Source organism: Anomaloglossus baeobatrachus, chromosome 2, assembly GCF_048569485.1.
Source record: "Anomaloglossus baeobatrachus isolate aAnoBae1 chromosome 2, aAnoBae1.hap1, whole genome shotgun sequence".
Classification (NCBI taxonomy): Eukaryota; Metazoa; Chordata; class Amphibia; order Anura; family Aromobatidae; genus Anomaloglossus; species Anomaloglossus baeobatrachus.
Window position 1 is genome coordinate 26,495,500 of NC_134354.1, and position 16,767 is coordinate 26,512,266.

A 16,767-nucleotide genomic window follows, 5' to 3' on the forward strand; every position below is an offset into this window, starting at 1 on the left:
GGTCTAAGGAACTCTCAATTGAGGTGAAGCAGAACATCCTGAGGCTGAAAAAAAAAAAAAGAAAAAATCCATCAGAGAGATAGCAGACATGCTTGGAGTAGCAAAATCAACAGTCGGGTACATTCTGAGAAAAAAGGAATTGACTGGTGAGCTTGGGAACTCAAAAAGGCCTGGGCGTCCACGGATGACAACAGTGGTGGATGATCGCCGCATACTTTCTTTGGTGAAGAAGAACCCGTTCACAACATCAACTGAAGTCCAGAACACTCTCAGTGAAGTAGGTGTATCTGTCTCTAAGTCAACAGTAAGGAGAAGACTCCATGAAAGTAAATACAAAGGGTTCACATCTAGATGCAAACCATTCATCAATTCCAAAAATAGACAGGCCAGAGTTAAATTTGCTGAAAAACACCTCATGAAGCCAGCTCAGTTCTGGAAAAGTATTCTATGGACAGATGAGACAAAGATCAACCTGTACCAGAATGATGGGAAGAAAAAAGTTTGGAGAAGAAAGGGAATGGCACATGATCCAAGGCACACCACATCCTCTGTAAAACATGGTGGAGGCAACGTGATGGCATGGGCATGCATGGCTTTCAATGGCACTGGGTCACTTGTGTTTATTGATGACATAACAGCAGACAAGAGTAGCCGGATGAATTCTGAAGTGTACCGGGATATACTTTCAGCCCAGATTCAGCCAAATGCCGCAAAGTTGATCGGACGGCGCTTCATAGTACAGATGGACAATGACCCCAAGCATACAGCCAAAGCTACCCAGGAGTTCATGAGTGCAAAAAAGTGGAACATTCTGCAATGGCCAAGTCAATCACCAGATCTTAACCCAATTGAGCATGCATTTCACTTGCTCAAATCCAGACTTAAGACGGAAAGACCCACAAACAAGCAAGACCTGAAGGCTGCGGCTGTAAAGGCCTGGCAAAGCATTAAGAAGGAGGAAACCCAGCGTTTGGTGATGTCCATGGGTTCCAGACTTAAGGCAGTGATTGCCTCCAAAGGATTCGCAACAAAATATTGGAAATAAAAATATTTTGTTTGGGTTTGGTTTATTTGTCCAATTACTTTTGACCTCCTAAAATGTGGAGTGTTTGTAAAGAAATGTGACAATTCCTACAATTTCTATCAGATATTTTTGTTCAAACCTTCAAATTAAACGTTACAATCTGCACTTGAATTCTGTTGTAGAGGTTTCATTTCAAATCCAATGTGGTGGCATGCAGAGCCCAACTCGCCAAAATTGTGTCACTGGCCAAAGATTTCTCAACCTAACTGTATATACAGTGTTCTATAATACTGAGGAAAAGGAGGACAAAACAGAGTGTATTGCAAAATTAACAATTTATTGGCACAGGACTGGCACAAGAAAGGATAAGCGGCGACATCAAAGACATGTGTGTGACAAAAATTGTATTGAAGAGGTTATACAAAATAACTCCAATGGGCCACCTCAATATAATGAATATTAAACAGACATGATTAGCTGTTAGAAATGGCAACAACAATTATATATATGTAACAGATACACATATGCAAGTACAAGCAGATGCAAAAAAACGGAGGAAAAAATTGTCATGAGCACAGGTTACGTGCCCCCCATTTAATCATGCATCAAACATAACCAAGGCCATAAGCATGATGCCCATAATATGTAGCATATGTGAGAATGGAAACACATGTGCACATGGAAAAATCGAAATAAGTGATGTAATAATACAATTACATAAGAGTCAAACCAAAGTCATGGGTTATAGATGCAGTGAATCACCACAGCGTCGGCATCACATATATTCCATAATAGCACAGGCAAAATGCTGTATGAGGCATAAGAATTGCATATGCATAGCAAAAACAGGTGGCAATTAGATTGAGCCTAAGTCAGGCATGTAGTACAAAAACAATGGGCGCAAACCCAAATAAGAAGCATACCCATGAGGCACACACAGCCAGTGAGTGGCAGCAAAGAGGTCCCCCTGGAGACCCCGACGTATACGTTTCACGATCCTGTGAGTGTGATCATTTCATCAGGGGGATAACCACGCTTTGAATGGAACATGCTTTTAAGCATGGCGCCATACCTCCCTGGTCACTCCCCCCGCAGCGTCAGTGCAGACCGCGTCATAGGAAGTCCCGGGCCCGGAATCACCGGCAATCAACGCCCATCAAGATGGTTTGCGCATGCGCGGAAATGAGGACGCGTCACTCATAACCAGCGCATGCGCAGAGGCGATTAGAGATGCCGAGGAGACCGGCTGTAACCCGGAAATGCGGCTGTCAGACGCGGAGGGGAGGGACCAGGGAGGGGGCAAGAGAAAAAAGAGTAACAAGGATCACATGGAAGGAAAATGCAGTATAAACAATCCTGTAGTCTTGAGTATAAGTCCGAATCCGTGATCCCAGATGTAAAGAGTATAAGGGGATGCCATGCAGAAGTAATCAGCGCTCCTAAAAAAGTGCCAGAAGAAATTTATAACTGGAATAAAAACAAAAAATGTAAATAATTAAAAACGAGGCACTTAAAACCAGGGAGACAGGAAAAACATAGAGACTATACATTGTCACAGAAATGGTGCAAAGCTGAGGTGTTCATTTAACCCCCTGGGGGACATTGTTCCCAAGGTATAAATCCAGCGGGTTTCACGTTGTGCTAGAATTTTTCGTACATTCCCTCCACGTGCACCCACATGAATGACATCTATACCCCTAACAAGCAGGGATTTAGGATCACAAGCATGGAAAGCATGAAAGTGACGTGGGAGGGTCTTGAGGCTGGAAATATCAACCGCCGTCCGGGCCGCAGCAATGTCCCTCACATGTTCCCTCACGCGTTTGCGTAACTCTCTGCTGGTGAGGCCAACATATATCATGCGGCACCCACAGGTGGCATAATAAACCACATTGCTGGTGCCGCACGATACATAATGTTGAATATCATAAGTACGGGCCCCGTCAGCAGAGGTGAAGGATGAACTGCGAAGGACATTGCTACAGGCCAGACAGCGGCCGCAGGGAAAACAGCCCTTAAGGGGGCTACCAAGGTCCAAGAAGGTACTGGGCTGGCGTGGAATGTAATGACTCCGGACTAGAATGTCACGGAGGTTACGTGACCTACGGGATGTCAAAAGTGGATAATCAGATAGTAAATTACGGAGGGTAGGGTCTGATTGAAGGACCCCCCAATGCCTGCTAAGGATGGTTCGCATACTATTCCATTCATGATTGAATGTAGAAATGAACCTAATCGGACCGGGATTAGAGGAGATACCAGACTTAGCCGCCCCACCATAAAGCAAAGTTGAACGAGGGGTATGTTTTGCCCGTAAATAAGCCCTTTTAATGCTCCTATTGCTATAACCCCGCTCTTGAAACCGAATTGTAAGATCCGCCGCTTGCTCCTCAAACTTAAGGTCTGAGGAGCAAATGCGCCTCATGCGCAGAAATTGGCCCGTCGGAATGGCTCGAATAGTTGACTGATCATGGGACGACGAGGCATGAAGCAGAGAGTTAACCGAAGTTGTTTTACGGAAAACATCGGTCTGGATAACCTGATTATCATCAATCACAATGTCAATATCAAGGAAATCCAGACGTCTTGCATCACTCCTATAGGTTAGTTTGATGTTACAGGAGTTCATGCCCAGTCGGCCCATGAATTCGTCAAGCTGCTCCGCCTTGCCCGCCCACAAAATAAACAAATCATCAATATATCGCAACCAGCACTGCACATGGGCATCGGCCGGCCCGCCCCCGTCGCACAGCAAACCCCTCTCCCAGTAACCCAGGAAGAGGTTTGCGTACGAAGGCGCACAGGCCGCGCCCATGGCAGTGCCGCGCTGCTGCAAATAATAAATATCTTTAAATAAAAAGAAATTGTGGGTAAGGACAAAGCGGAGCAGCTCAAGGATCAAGTCACACATCGAGCCATCCCGACCAGAGGCCAACAGAAAATGCTTAGTAGCCTCCAGTCCATCCTCATGGCAAATGCAGGTGTAGAGGGACTCAACATCTGCAGTAACAAGCAGTGTCCCTTCATCCACAGAGATGCCGTCAATCCTCCTGAGAACGTCCGTGGTGTCACGGACATATGAGGGGAGTGTTTCGACCAAAGGTTTTAAGTAATAGTCGATAAATCGACATGTTGGCTCGCACAACCCCTCAATGCCGGACACAATAGGACGGCCGGGAGGACAGAGGGCATCTTTGTGGATTTTGGGCAGTAGATAGAAAGTAGATATTTTAGGAAAACGTACTGTGAGTCCCTCTACAACCTGCTTACTAATGATGCCATCATCACATGCCTTGCCTAGGATGGACTGGAGTTGGGCGGAGAAGGTCAGAGCGGGGTTATAGTGGAGACGATGGTAAGTGGCTTTGTCGCGTAGCTGGCGAAATGCCTCCCTCTCGTACATACTAGTGGGCCAGATCACAATGTTTCCCCCCTTGTCCGCAGGTTTAATAACAACATCATCCATCCTGTCCAGGGATTCAATCGCCAATCTATCTCGGTGTGTAAGATTATCATGGCGACGTCGCCTGGACAGTTGTTCAAAATCTTTAATAACAAGTTTGGTAAAAATTTCCACAGCGGGACAAACGGACAAGGGGGGAAACCTGGTTGATCTGGGCAAAACACTGGGTGGAAAATTATCATGCATGGTGGGCGCAGCCTCGTCGAGCAGCTCCTCAAGATCCCGTATAGCCTGCTGTTCGCGAGGGTCCAATGGTTCACCAAGCTGGTTACGTTTATTATGAAGTTTGCTTAAAACAACCTTCCGAGCGAAAAGGTATAAGTCCTTCACTGCAGTAAAGCAGTGAAAGGAGTTGGTAGGTGAAAAGGATAATCCTTTGGACAGAACATTGATCTGAGAGATGGAGAGGGTATGGTTAGACAGATTAATTACCTGTAAGGCTTTACGCTTGCTTGTATTAGGTTGCTGCTGTTTAGATTTAAACCTTGTCACGATGCCACTGGGTTGACCAGTCTCCATATCTGATTCGTCCGTATCACTGGGAACCATATTAAGACGTCCAGTTGAACCAGCGCCCCGTATCCTGGAAAGCGAACGCGATCTGGATCGCCGTCCAACAGCATTGGATCGCCACCTGTAAACGCGATCTTGATGGAAGTCGTTTTGATCCCGTTGGAATTTTTTAATTTTTACTGTTTTAATTTCTTTTTCCAGGCGTACGAGGTCAGATTCATTCTGACTGGTAAATTTAGCCAGGGCATCAACCGACATACTCTCTTTGATTATGGTCAGGAGTTTCTCCATCTCCCCCTCCATCTCCGAGATCGAGGCACTGTCCATTTCACTTAGAAGGCTGAGGAAACCCCTTGAGCAGGCATTGGAAAGCTCCTCCCAGCGGGTTTTAATGGAATCATTATCCACCTGAAAGGAAGGAAAAATTTGGATCCTTAGGCCTCTTGGTATGAGCCCCCTCTGTATATATTTATCCAGAAACGCCCGATTCCACCAGACCTTGGTACGTCTGTGGAGCAGGTTTCTGTAGCTTTGCACACTTTCGGACAATGTAAAGTCTCCCTCTGTCTCTGCTGCAGCGCCGCCGACCTCAGCAAGTGCCTTGTCCAGCTCTTTTAACCATGATTCGTCATGGGAACGAAAATCCATGGTAGAAGTGGAATGAGCCGTGGAAACCACAGAAAAACGTATTAGAAGGCAAAAAACCACACAATATAAATAGGAAAGGGGCAGCATGATACACCTTCCTACATGGCACACTCTAGACATATGAGGAAAAGGAGGACAAAACAGAGTGTATTGCAAAATTAACAATTTATTGGCACAGGACTGGCACAAGAAAGGATAAGCGGCGACATCAAAGACATGTGTGTGACAAAAATTGTATTGAAGATGTTATACAAAATAACTCCAATGGGCCACCTCAATATAATGAATATTAAACAGACATGATTAGCTGTTAGAAATGGCAACAACAATTATATATATGTAACAGATACACATATGCAAGTACAAGCAGATGCAAAAAAACGGAGGAAAAAATTGTCATGAGCACAGGTTACGTGCCCCCCATTTAATCATGCATCAAACATAACCAAGGCCATAAGCATGATGCCCATAATATGTAGCATATGTGAGAATGGAAACACATGTGCACATGGAAAAATCGAAATAAGTGATGTAATAATACAATTACATAAGAGTCAAACCAAAGTCATGGGTTATAGATGCAGTGAATCACCACAGCGTCGGCATCACATATATTCCATAATAGCACAGGCAAAATGCTGTATGAGGCATAAGAATTGCATATGCATAGCAAAAACAGGTGGCAATTAGATTGAGCCTAAGTCAGGCATGTAGTACAAAAACAATGGGCGCAAACCCAAATAAGAAGCATACCCATGAGGCACACACAGCCAGTGAGTGGCAGCAAAGAGGTCCCCCTGGAGACTCCGGTGATTCCGGGCCCGGGACTTCCTATGACGCGGTCTGCACTGACGCTGCGGGGGGAGTGACCAGGGAGGTATGGCGCCATGCTTAAAAGCATGTTCCATTCAAAGCGTGGTTATCCCCCTGATGAAATGATCACACTCACAGGATCGTGAAACGTATACGTCGGGGTCTCCAGGGGGACCTCTTTGCTGCCACTCACTGGCTGTGTGTGCCTCATGGGTATGCTTCTTATTTGGGTTTGCGCCCATTGTTTTTGTACTACATGCCTGACTTAGGCTCAATCTAATTGCCACCTGTTTTTGCTATGCATATGCAATTCTTATGCCTCATACAGCATTTTGCCTGTGCTATTATGGAATATATGTGATGCCGACGCTGTGGTGATTCACTGCATCTATAACCCATGACTTTGGTTTGACTCTTATGTAATTGTATTATTACATCACTTATTTCGATTTTTCCATGTGCACATGTGTTTCCATTCTCACATATGCTACATATTATGGGCATCATGCTTATGGCCTTGGTTATGTTTGATGCATGATTAAATGGGGGGCACGTAACCTGTGCTCATGACAATTTTTTCCTCCGTTTTTTTGCATCTGCTTGTACTTGCATATGTGTATCTGTTACATATATATAATTGTTGTTGCCATTTCTAACAGCTAATCATGTCTGTTTAATATTCATTATATTGAGGTGGCCCATTGGAGTTATTTTGTATAACATCTTCAATACAATTTTTGTCACACACATGTCTTTGATGTCGCCGCTTATCCTTTCTTGTGCCAGTCCTGTGCCAATAAATTGTTAATTTTGCAATACACTCTGTTTTGTCCTCCTTTTCCTCATATGTCTAGAGTGTGCCATGTAGGAAGGTGTATCATGCTGCCCCTTTCCTATTTATATTGTGTGGTTTTTTGCCTTCTAAGTGTTCTATAATACTGTATATAAGAGCCCAGGCCACTGTGTAGAATGTAAAAACCACCTTTATTATACTCACCTAAGGGATGGGCCGCTCTGATAGGCGTCTCTGCTCTCGACCTGGTGCATCCTCTATTTTGTGTTATCGTTGTCCATCCTACGTCATCCACAGTGTCCTCCATTGCGCTCCTGCGTAGGCGCACTTCTCTCTGCCTGGCTGTGTGTAGATCAAAGTATTGTAGTGCGCATGCGCGGTGGTCTTTAACCTTTCCTTGCGCCTGCACATTACAGCACTTCGCTCTACTCTCAGCATGGCAGATCACAGTGCGCATGCGCAGGAGAGCAGTGGAGGACTGTGTGGATGATGTAGGACTTGTCATCCACATGGGGCTGGGACAGAGGATGGAGACTGCACAAGATTGAGACGCCGAACCGAGACCAGTGATACCCATTGTACCAGACCACCCTGTAGGAGAGAGAGTAAAAGGTTTTTTACATTATACAGAGCACCTTGTGCTCTTATATACAGTATTCTGAAAATGATATTCTACACATCTATACATACACAACAAACCTTCAGCCAAAAATTCTTATATTATACACTTAAGGGATACAAAAAAAAGTTCCCGAGACGCCCCCCTGACGAAGGCTAGCACTGAAACATGCGTAGGCGGGACCTGGCGCCATTTCTGCGGTGAGTAAGGTGATCTCCGGTCTTAATGTTTATCTTATAATCTGCCACTTTGGGTTTGTCCTCTGGCCACAGGGTCCTATACTCTGACTATCTGTGGTTCCTGGTATTACTTATCCCACTTTAGGCTTTTAAGTGATATTACTATGACCGGACACCTGTTGCTCACCACCTTGGTACGCCACCTTGTGCACTGTCCTATTATTACACCCTGATTTTATTACAACTTGTTTCAATAAAGATTAACGTTTTAATCATGGTTTTCCTGGTTCTCCTTGTATGTGAATTGGTGTACATATATACATACACAAGTATGAGCTCACCGATGGTGGCCACAGCTCATTAGAGAAAGGTCCCTTATGCTCTCTAGCCTCACGTGTATGGACACACACCCCTACCTACCTAATCAGGGCCTTGACTAGTCGCAGAGGAATTAGTTCCCCTGACTAGTTGGCCCTCTTTTCTCTGTGGCCATGATATCATGATTTCCTCAAGAGAGCATCACTGCCAGCTCCTCGAAATCTTACGCCTGTGCGTGGCTCCTTTTGACCACGTTCATGCGCCTCAGAACCAGGGTGTACACTTCCTAGCTTTATTAGGCACACTGGCATGACCGGAAGAGAAGACATGAACCTGAGCAGTCTTCTGAACTTACAGTCATGTCCATCGCTCATAATGAAGTTGAAGTGTCCACCCTGCTTAAGTGCCACATGCATGAGCAGGATTTCCAGGAGCTGACTGGCTCGTAGAGACGCCAACTCTCACCGCTCTTTGAAAAATCAAAAGGTAGGTCAGTTGTTTGCCTTGTGAAACCTTTTGGGTTAGAAGAGCCATAAACAGCCTACTAGGTGGTCCATCTAAAAGTCCAAAAAGTCAGCTGTAAATAGGCATACAATGCTACTGAAGCATATCAGCGGTTTGTCCACACATCAACATTCCGGAGAACCCAAAGATACGATCGATTTCTTACCAAAATACAAAGCATAAACCAAACAGGCTCCAATAAAAGCTCCGAGGAACTGGGCCAGGAAGTAGACGAGCATCAACTTCCAGGTAGTCTTCTTCACAAGGAACATGGAGAAGGAAACTGCCGGATTGAGGTGAGCGCCTGGAGATTAACGGGAAACTAGTTACCAGAAATTTAATGGAGGTTAAGCAGGACATATAGGGACTGCACCAGCAGAATAGTGAGTGCAGCTCTGGAGTAGAATACAGGAGGTAACTCAGGATCAGTAATGTAATGTATGTACACAGTTGTCGCGGGCAGGGAGGGACGCCGCTGCGCTCGCGAACGCCTGGGTCCGGCGCTGCTGCGATGGCTGCTCGGTGGCTAGAGCGGTGGGCCGGATCCGGGGACTCAAGCGGCGCTCCTCGCCCGTGAGTGAAAGGGGGGTTAGTGTGGTTTGGGGGTTTGGTCCGTGACGCCACCCACGGTTTGTGGTGAGGTTGGGGCACCACCGCTGCTGTTAACAGGGATCCCGGGAGCGATGTCAGGGAGCAGCTAGGATGTTTCTCTCCCCTCTGTGGGTAGGGAGGTTGGTGGTCCTGGGGCCCGGTGAGGTGACGGGGAGGCAGGGTTGGCAAGGTGCAGGGTTGCTTGGCTGCGCAGCGCGGTGCCGGACGGCACAGTAGTACTCACTCAGCCACAAATGGATGCCAAGTCTCTGGTAAAACATATGGCTGGATGGACGGGTCCCGCAGCCGGCTGCTGTGGTTTCTCCCAGACGGTTGGTGGTGGCTGCCTTTCCCTGCACCTTTTGTGTATCTTTGGTCCCGATGGCTTCCCACCGGTAACCCGCTCCCCAGCGTGTACATGGGCTGGAGGAGCCCTTTTGCCCGCAGGCTCTGGCCCTGGGAACTCTAGCTGTGGCGGTAGCTGTATTTCCCTTGTGCTGGTTGGACGGTTGCCTTCAAATCGGGTCTTGGCTGTTTAGAAACCCCTGGGGTTCCGGTCACTAACGGATTTGACCTGTTTAACGGCGACTCCAAGCCTGGTCGGGGTCCGCAGGCCCTGCCGGTTTGTGCTGGCTTCACTTCGCTCCCCGGTTCGGTACCGGCGGGCCACCGCCCGTCCCTGGTCTTACGGTTCCACATCGATCTGCCTCTCCTGCAGACGTCCACCACCGTCTGCCAACCTTGATCTCGGTGCCCGGGCCACGTAACCGGACACAGTCAGTTTGCTCCTCTACTGCCACTTCCCTAATTGAACTGTTTTCCTTTTCCCGCCTCCAGGACTGTGAACTCCTCAGTGGGTGGGGCCAACCACCTGGCTCCACCCCACCTGGTGTGGACATCAGACCCTGGAGGGAGGCAACAAGGATTTTGTGTCTGACTGATGTGCCTATCTCGGGGTGGGGGTGTTGTGTTGTAGTCCCTGTGACGACCTGGCTAGTCCAGGGCGCTACACAGTGACTGCCCCAGCAGAATAGTGAGTGCAGCTCTGGAGTATAATACAGGAGGTAACTCAGGATCAGTAATGTAATGTATGTACACAGTGATTGCACCAGCAGAATAGTGAGTGCAGCTGACCTATATGAACCATCTGTATATAATGGTGTACAGTTGAACACATTTGTATTAATCCGCTCACCTGAGACTCCAGCACAGACATAGGCACCGGCAGTGACTGCAAAACCAAACGCCATATTCACACTTAGAAACTGAGCTTTGGCGAAACCACTCAACTCCATCTGAGCCACCGACCCACAGCCAAACAGCTGAGGAGGAAGACAGACAATGGTTATTGGAAGACACATTTCTATAATTCATCTGCACTCGGCCATAGTCATTTACAAATACTGGAGACATAGTATGGGGCCTTCAGCCGCTGCGCACCTATATAGAAAGAATAGGAGCACAGCACAGGCAGCTCTGCTTACTTTCAAAGAAAGAGGTTCTGCAGCAGCCGATATGTATAGTAGGGAATAAAACTTCACTTACAATAAATACAAAAGTCCCTAAAAACTCGGCCAGCCCGCAGCGGATGTAGGGATTAGTCGTCCTACACTTCTGTTTCAGCATTGCCAGGAGCGGCAGCCGATCGTCCACGTCAATAACGTCATCCATGTCCGCCATGTTCCTGACCCTCAGAGAGAAGCTGCCCTGCCGCCACAACTGCCCTTTATACCGGGGAATGGAGAGGCCTGGATCTAAATGCAGCTGAGTCTGTGATCCATTAACTCATTCAGTGCCAGCCAGGTAAATACAGAGAACTCCCACCAAACGTGCATCACCAGTTTCTGCAATGTCAGGACAGAGCATTTGGGGGTTTTTCATGTTTTTGTCATGAGTTTTATACAAATAAAAATCATAGCTATTTTTTTTCATTTTTTGTTTTTGCTGTATTTTTGCTACATTTTTTCTTTGTTTTTGCTGTTTTTTTGCTGCATATTTGCTGCATTATTTTGTAAGCTTTTGCTGTGTTTTATTCTGCATTTTTGCTAGTTTTTTTCTGTCTTTTTTTTGCATTTCTGCTGCATTAGTGCTACATATTTTTTTCTTTGTTTTTGTTGCATATTTGTTGCATTTTTTAATGTTTTTGCTACTTTTCTCTTTGTTTTTTGCTGTGTGTTGTATGTTTTTTCTGTGTTTCTGCTGTATTTTTGCTACATTTCTCTTTGTTTTTGCTATGCTTTTTGCTGCATCTTTGCTGCATTTTTTGCTACTTTTATTTCTTTGTTTTTTCTGTCTTTTTTTTGCATTTCTGCTACATTAGTGCTACATTTTTTTCTTTGTTTTTGTTGCATATTTGCTGCATTTTTTTGTTAAATTTTCGCTGTTTTTGCTACTTTTTTCTTTGTTTTTGCTTTGTGTTTTATGTTTTTTCTACGTTTCTGCTGTATTTTTGCTACATTTCTCTTTATTTTTGCTGTGTGTTTTGCTATGTTTTACTTTGTCTTTGCTATATTTATTGCTGCATTTTCGCTGTTTCTTTTCTATATTTCTGCTGCATTTTTGCTACTTTTATTCTTTGATTTTTGCTGTGTTTTTTTGCTAAATATTTGCTGCATTTTTTGCTGTTTTTGCTATATTTTTTACTGCATTTTTTTTCTGTATTTCTGCTGCATTTTTGCTACATTTTTTTCTTTGTTTTTTGCTGAATATTTGCTGCTTTTTTGCTTTGTTTTTGCTATATTTTTGCTGCTTTTTTGCTGTGTTTTTTTTTCTGTATTTCTGCTGCATTTTTGCTACATTTTTTTCTTTGTTTTTACTGCATGTTTTTGCTGCATTTTTGCTGCTTTTGTGGTGAATTAAACTAACTTTATTTAAGCATGTATTGTAAACAAAATAACACACCAAAATCTCATTTTTTTTTGGAAGCAGCTTTCTTACTGCCAAAAGAACAAGTTTTGCTGCAGAAAATGAAGCAGCAGAAAATGAAGCAGCAAAAAGCAACATGTGAACATAGCCTTGATAAATATAAAGCAGCTTCATAGTGAAAAATGGCTGGAAAAAAATGTGACTTTATTCATACGAATTCCAGTGGTCACATACAGTATTAACACAGGGGACTTTGGGACTCTCTTTCTTGGCATCAGCGCAGTTTTTCCCCAGTGACATCTTGTTTTCTATCCTCTGCAATATATTTTGTTTAGGTAGTGTTCATCATACTGGTTTGGTTCTTCGAGAGGAGACTTTTTCGGGGAAGCCATCGCCTTCATAACTTGGGGCTGCAGGAGCGTCGGTCACATTCTTCTCTCAGATTGTGATCTCAAAGCTGTGATGTATCGGACCCCTTAGTCCTTCCTTTCTAGTTAAATGAAACTGCTGCAGCTGCATCCCCCTCCTCTCCAGCTCACTGACCCATTTATAGTTTTGGAATGAGTGGATTTTTTTCAATGATTGAGGAATGTCTCTGAAAAATCAAAGGTAGAGAGAGAGGAACTAAAGGATCCTGGAAGGTGAAGAAGATGGAAATTCCAGGAGCCTCTAGTTCATCTTTGTCTACTGTATCTGCTACAGATTTATGCATTAGCACCTTCCCGGCCCATGATGTGCTGTTACATCATACAGTGGGTGTATGGAGCGGGCTCAGGTGCTGAGTCTGTATCTTTCCCGGCAGATGATGGCTGTATTATTCAGCCATCATCTGCCTCTTACACCTGTGGCTGGAGCGGAGCTCAGACTGCTGCTGTTATCTTTATTATTATTATGCGTGCTTTTTTAGCGCCATCATATTCCATAGTGCTTTAGTGACCTTTGACAGTGACATTTAAGAAACACAAGCCAGTGGGCGTACCATTGCTTGCGATCTGCTGAAGAATATACCCCCATTTCTGCCATGATTGTGTTTCTCTGAAGACTAGTCTTTGGCTGGCATTTATAGGAGGCCACAACTTTTACTATATACTGCAATCTAATATATAAAGGTGAGTGTGTGTGTGTGTGTGTGTATGTGTATGTGTGTATGTGTATGTCCGCTAAAGGAATCTGCACCGTCGCATTTACAATCACGAACTTTTGCACAGATGCCTCATGTGACTCAGGGAAGGTCATAGACTATCTTTTGACAAGAAATTTTAACCTGAAGCTTTATAGTTATTCGCCAAAAAACCTGCCTCCATTAAAGTCAATGGAGCTGGGAGCCACAGTGCAGTCAGAACTTCAGAAGAATGTTGGCATGTCACAATGCAGCTATGGAAAGAAACAGACAGAGACAGACACAGACAGACAGGGAGAGAGACAGAGAAAGAGAAAGATGGAAAGAGACAGAAAGGGAAAGAGACAGACAAGGAAAGATACAGATAGAGACACACAGGGACAGAGACAGACAGAAAGGGAAAGAGGCAGACAGAGCAAAAGATACAGACAGAGACAGACAGGAAAAGAGACAGACAGGGACAGAGTGAAAGAGATAAGGAGAGACAGACAGGGAAAGAGACAGACAGAGAAAGGGACAGACAAGAAAAGAGACAGAGAAAGATGGAAAGAGACAGAAAGGGAAAGAGACAGACAAGGAAAGATACAGACAAGGAAAGATACAGACAGAGACACATAGGGACAGACAGGGACAGAGACAGACAGAAAGGGAAAGAGGCAGACAGAGCAAAAGATACAGACAGACAGAGACAGACAGACAGTAAAAGAGACAGACAGGAACAGATAGGGAAAGAGAGAGACAGACAGACAGGGAAAGAGATAGAAAGACAGATAGGGAAAGAGATAGAGAGACAGACAGGGAAAGAGACAGACAGAGAGATCATTACTATCCCGGGCAACGCTGGGTACAGAATCCTAGGTCAGGCAAACGTTCCAGGCAAACCTGATAAAATCTGCACAGTGAGGGGACCATCAAGGACCTCACTGACCTTGAAGTTTGGGACACAGTAGCAACGGGAGAGCCGGGGACCAGAGACTCCAACCCCACAGGGTTCATGCTACTGTCATACGGACTGCTATAAGAGACAACCAGGAGGGGACTCCCAGCTGATCCAAGCCAAGGGGACCCACCAACCAAAGACAGGTGCAGGGGAAAGAAGCCACCAGGTCACTAAACTGGCACTGGGACAAAGAGGACCTGAAGTTGAGACCAGCCAGCCTCGGGTGACCAGTACCAGCTTGCAGTGAGTAAAAGAACCAGTTACACTGAAACCCCTTGTGTGGCCTACCTTCTTGTAACACCCATCTGCATCACCTATCCTCTGGGGCCTGTCCCTGCTTGCGGAGTGTCTACCATCCAGGCTGCCACTAATGTGACGCACTGGCCAGCCAGGTAGTCACAGATAGGGCCCCGCATGACACCAGTCCCTCACTAGGTAACACCAGCCAACCACATAAAACCCTAGTCACCACCCCCAAGGCTAGATGGGCACACCAGTGGGCGTGGCCAGGGGGTTGGTGCACGCCCACTTAGGGGTTCAGACAGCCTAGGGTGGGGAAAAGTTAGTTGGGTAAAGACAGTCTGTTAGAGAAGTGGAGTTGGAGAGTTCAAGGAGAGTGGAGGTCAGGCCTGTGTCTGGGCCTGAGGCAAACTGACAGGTGCCAGGGTAGGAGCCCTGGTACCTTGGCTAAGAGGCATACGGAGGCCTCTGTCTGCAAGAGCCGGGAAGACGGCTCGGTGGAACCTTGGTGGACCGGGACAATGTAGTGGCCCACCATTACTGACTCGGGGAACCGAATCGGAAACCAGAGCACAATTAGGGGTACTCAGACCCTGAAGCTAGGTCCAGAAGCTACTGGGGGCTAGCTAATTAACTGATTGAGGCCAGGACTAGAGGTCCTGTCCCACCCAAAGTCCCGACTGAAGGCAACAGCCCAATGAGGGGGATAAGTAGTCACCGCCACGGCTCAGAGATCCCACGGGCCAGCGTCTGCGGGCAAAGGGCTCCTTAGGCAACCACAAGCCGGGAGCGGACTCCTGAAGTTCCAAGCGCAGGTAGTCCAACTTACAGAACAGGTGCAGGAGAAAGATGGAGACCACCAGCCTGGTGGGGGACCAGACTGCAGCCGGCTGCGGGCACCGATCACCATCACCTTGGTTTACCAGAGACTTGTGTGTTTACTAATAGTGAGTACATCAGTGCCCTCCGGCCGCCCATCTCCCTGCACCGCCAAACACCCCCAACGGGTCCCGGGGCCACCATCCCTGCCCACGGAGGGGTTAACACCTTGCTGCATACCATCTCCCCCGGGTGCCCCGTAACTGCAGCGGTGGTGTCCACCTTCACCACATCCCGTGGGTGGCGTCACGAACTTAACACGGCTCCGGTCGTACCACTACGTCCCCAAAACTACAAACCCCCCTTTTAGTCCGGAGACCCTTGAGCCACCCACGGGGCGCTACACTAACACCATCCCCAGTAGTGAAAACTGTGCAGCGGTGGCTCCATCCCCATAGCCGCAAAACCGTAAGTGGCGTCACGTGTGAACATTATTCAAATCCCCTGTAAATATTCCCCCCTTTTAAAAAGCACCCAGGGCAGGGGATCGGGCAACGGCCACCAAAGTGACATTCCCCAGTTATACACCGCTTGGGACTGAGTACCCCATAACCCTGGGCGACACACTGACACACTACAGCCACATGAGGTCTGGCATTGTCCTGCATTAGGAGGAACCCAGGGCCAACCACACCAGCATATGGTCTCACAAAGGGTCTGAGGATCTCATCTCGGTACCCAATGGCAGTCAGGCTACCTCTGGCGAGCACATGAAGGGATGTGCGGCCATCCAAAGAAATGCCACCCTACACCATTACTGACCCACTGCCAAACCGGTCATGCTGGAGGATGTTGCAGGCAGCAGATCGCTCTCCGCAGCAGATCGTTCTCCATGGCGTCTCCAGACTCTGTCACGTCTGTCTCATCTGCTCAGTGTGAACCTGCTTTCATCTGTGAATAGCACCGGGCGCCAGTGGCGTATTTGCCAATCCTGGTGTTCAGTGGCAAATGCCAAGTGTCCTGCACGGTGTTGGGCAGTAAGCACAACCTCCATCTGTGGACGTCGGGCCCTCATGCCATCCTCATGGAGTCAGTTTCTAACCGTTTGAGCAGACACATGCACATTGGTGGCTGCTAGAGGTCATTTTGCAGGGCTCTGGCAGTGCTCCTCCTGCTCCTCCTTGCACAAAGGTGGAGGTAGCGGTTCTGCTGCTGGTTGTTGCCCTCCTGCGGCCTCATCCACATCTCCTGGTGTACTGGCCTGTCTCCTGGTAGCGCCTCCATCCTCTGGACACTGCGCTGACAGACACAGCAAACC

At 46.8% G+C, this 16,767-nt stretch overlaps 1 protein-coding gene across 1 annotated transcript in view; it reads right to left on the bottom strand.

Moving 5' to 3' along the window:
• Positions 1 to 12,504, bottom strand: part of LOC142285583 (aquaporin-3-like) — a 15,423-nt gene extending 2,919 nt beyond the window's left edge. The window contains exons 1-4 of the mRNA XM_075333282.1: positions 12,403 to 12,504; positions 11,011 to 11,235; positions 10,661 to 10,787; positions 9,041 to 9,178 (exon numbers count right to left, since the gene is read on the bottom strand). Coding sequence (XP_075189397.1) covers positions 9,041 to 9,178; positions 10,661 to 10,787; positions 11,011 to 11,235; positions 12,403 to 12,504 — 592 coding nt within the window. The remainder of the gene's footprint in view (positions 1 to 9,040; positions 9,179 to 10,660; positions 10,788 to 11,010; positions 11,236 to 12,402) is intronic.
• Between the last annotated feature and the right edge of the window lie 4,263 nt (positions 12,505 to 16,767).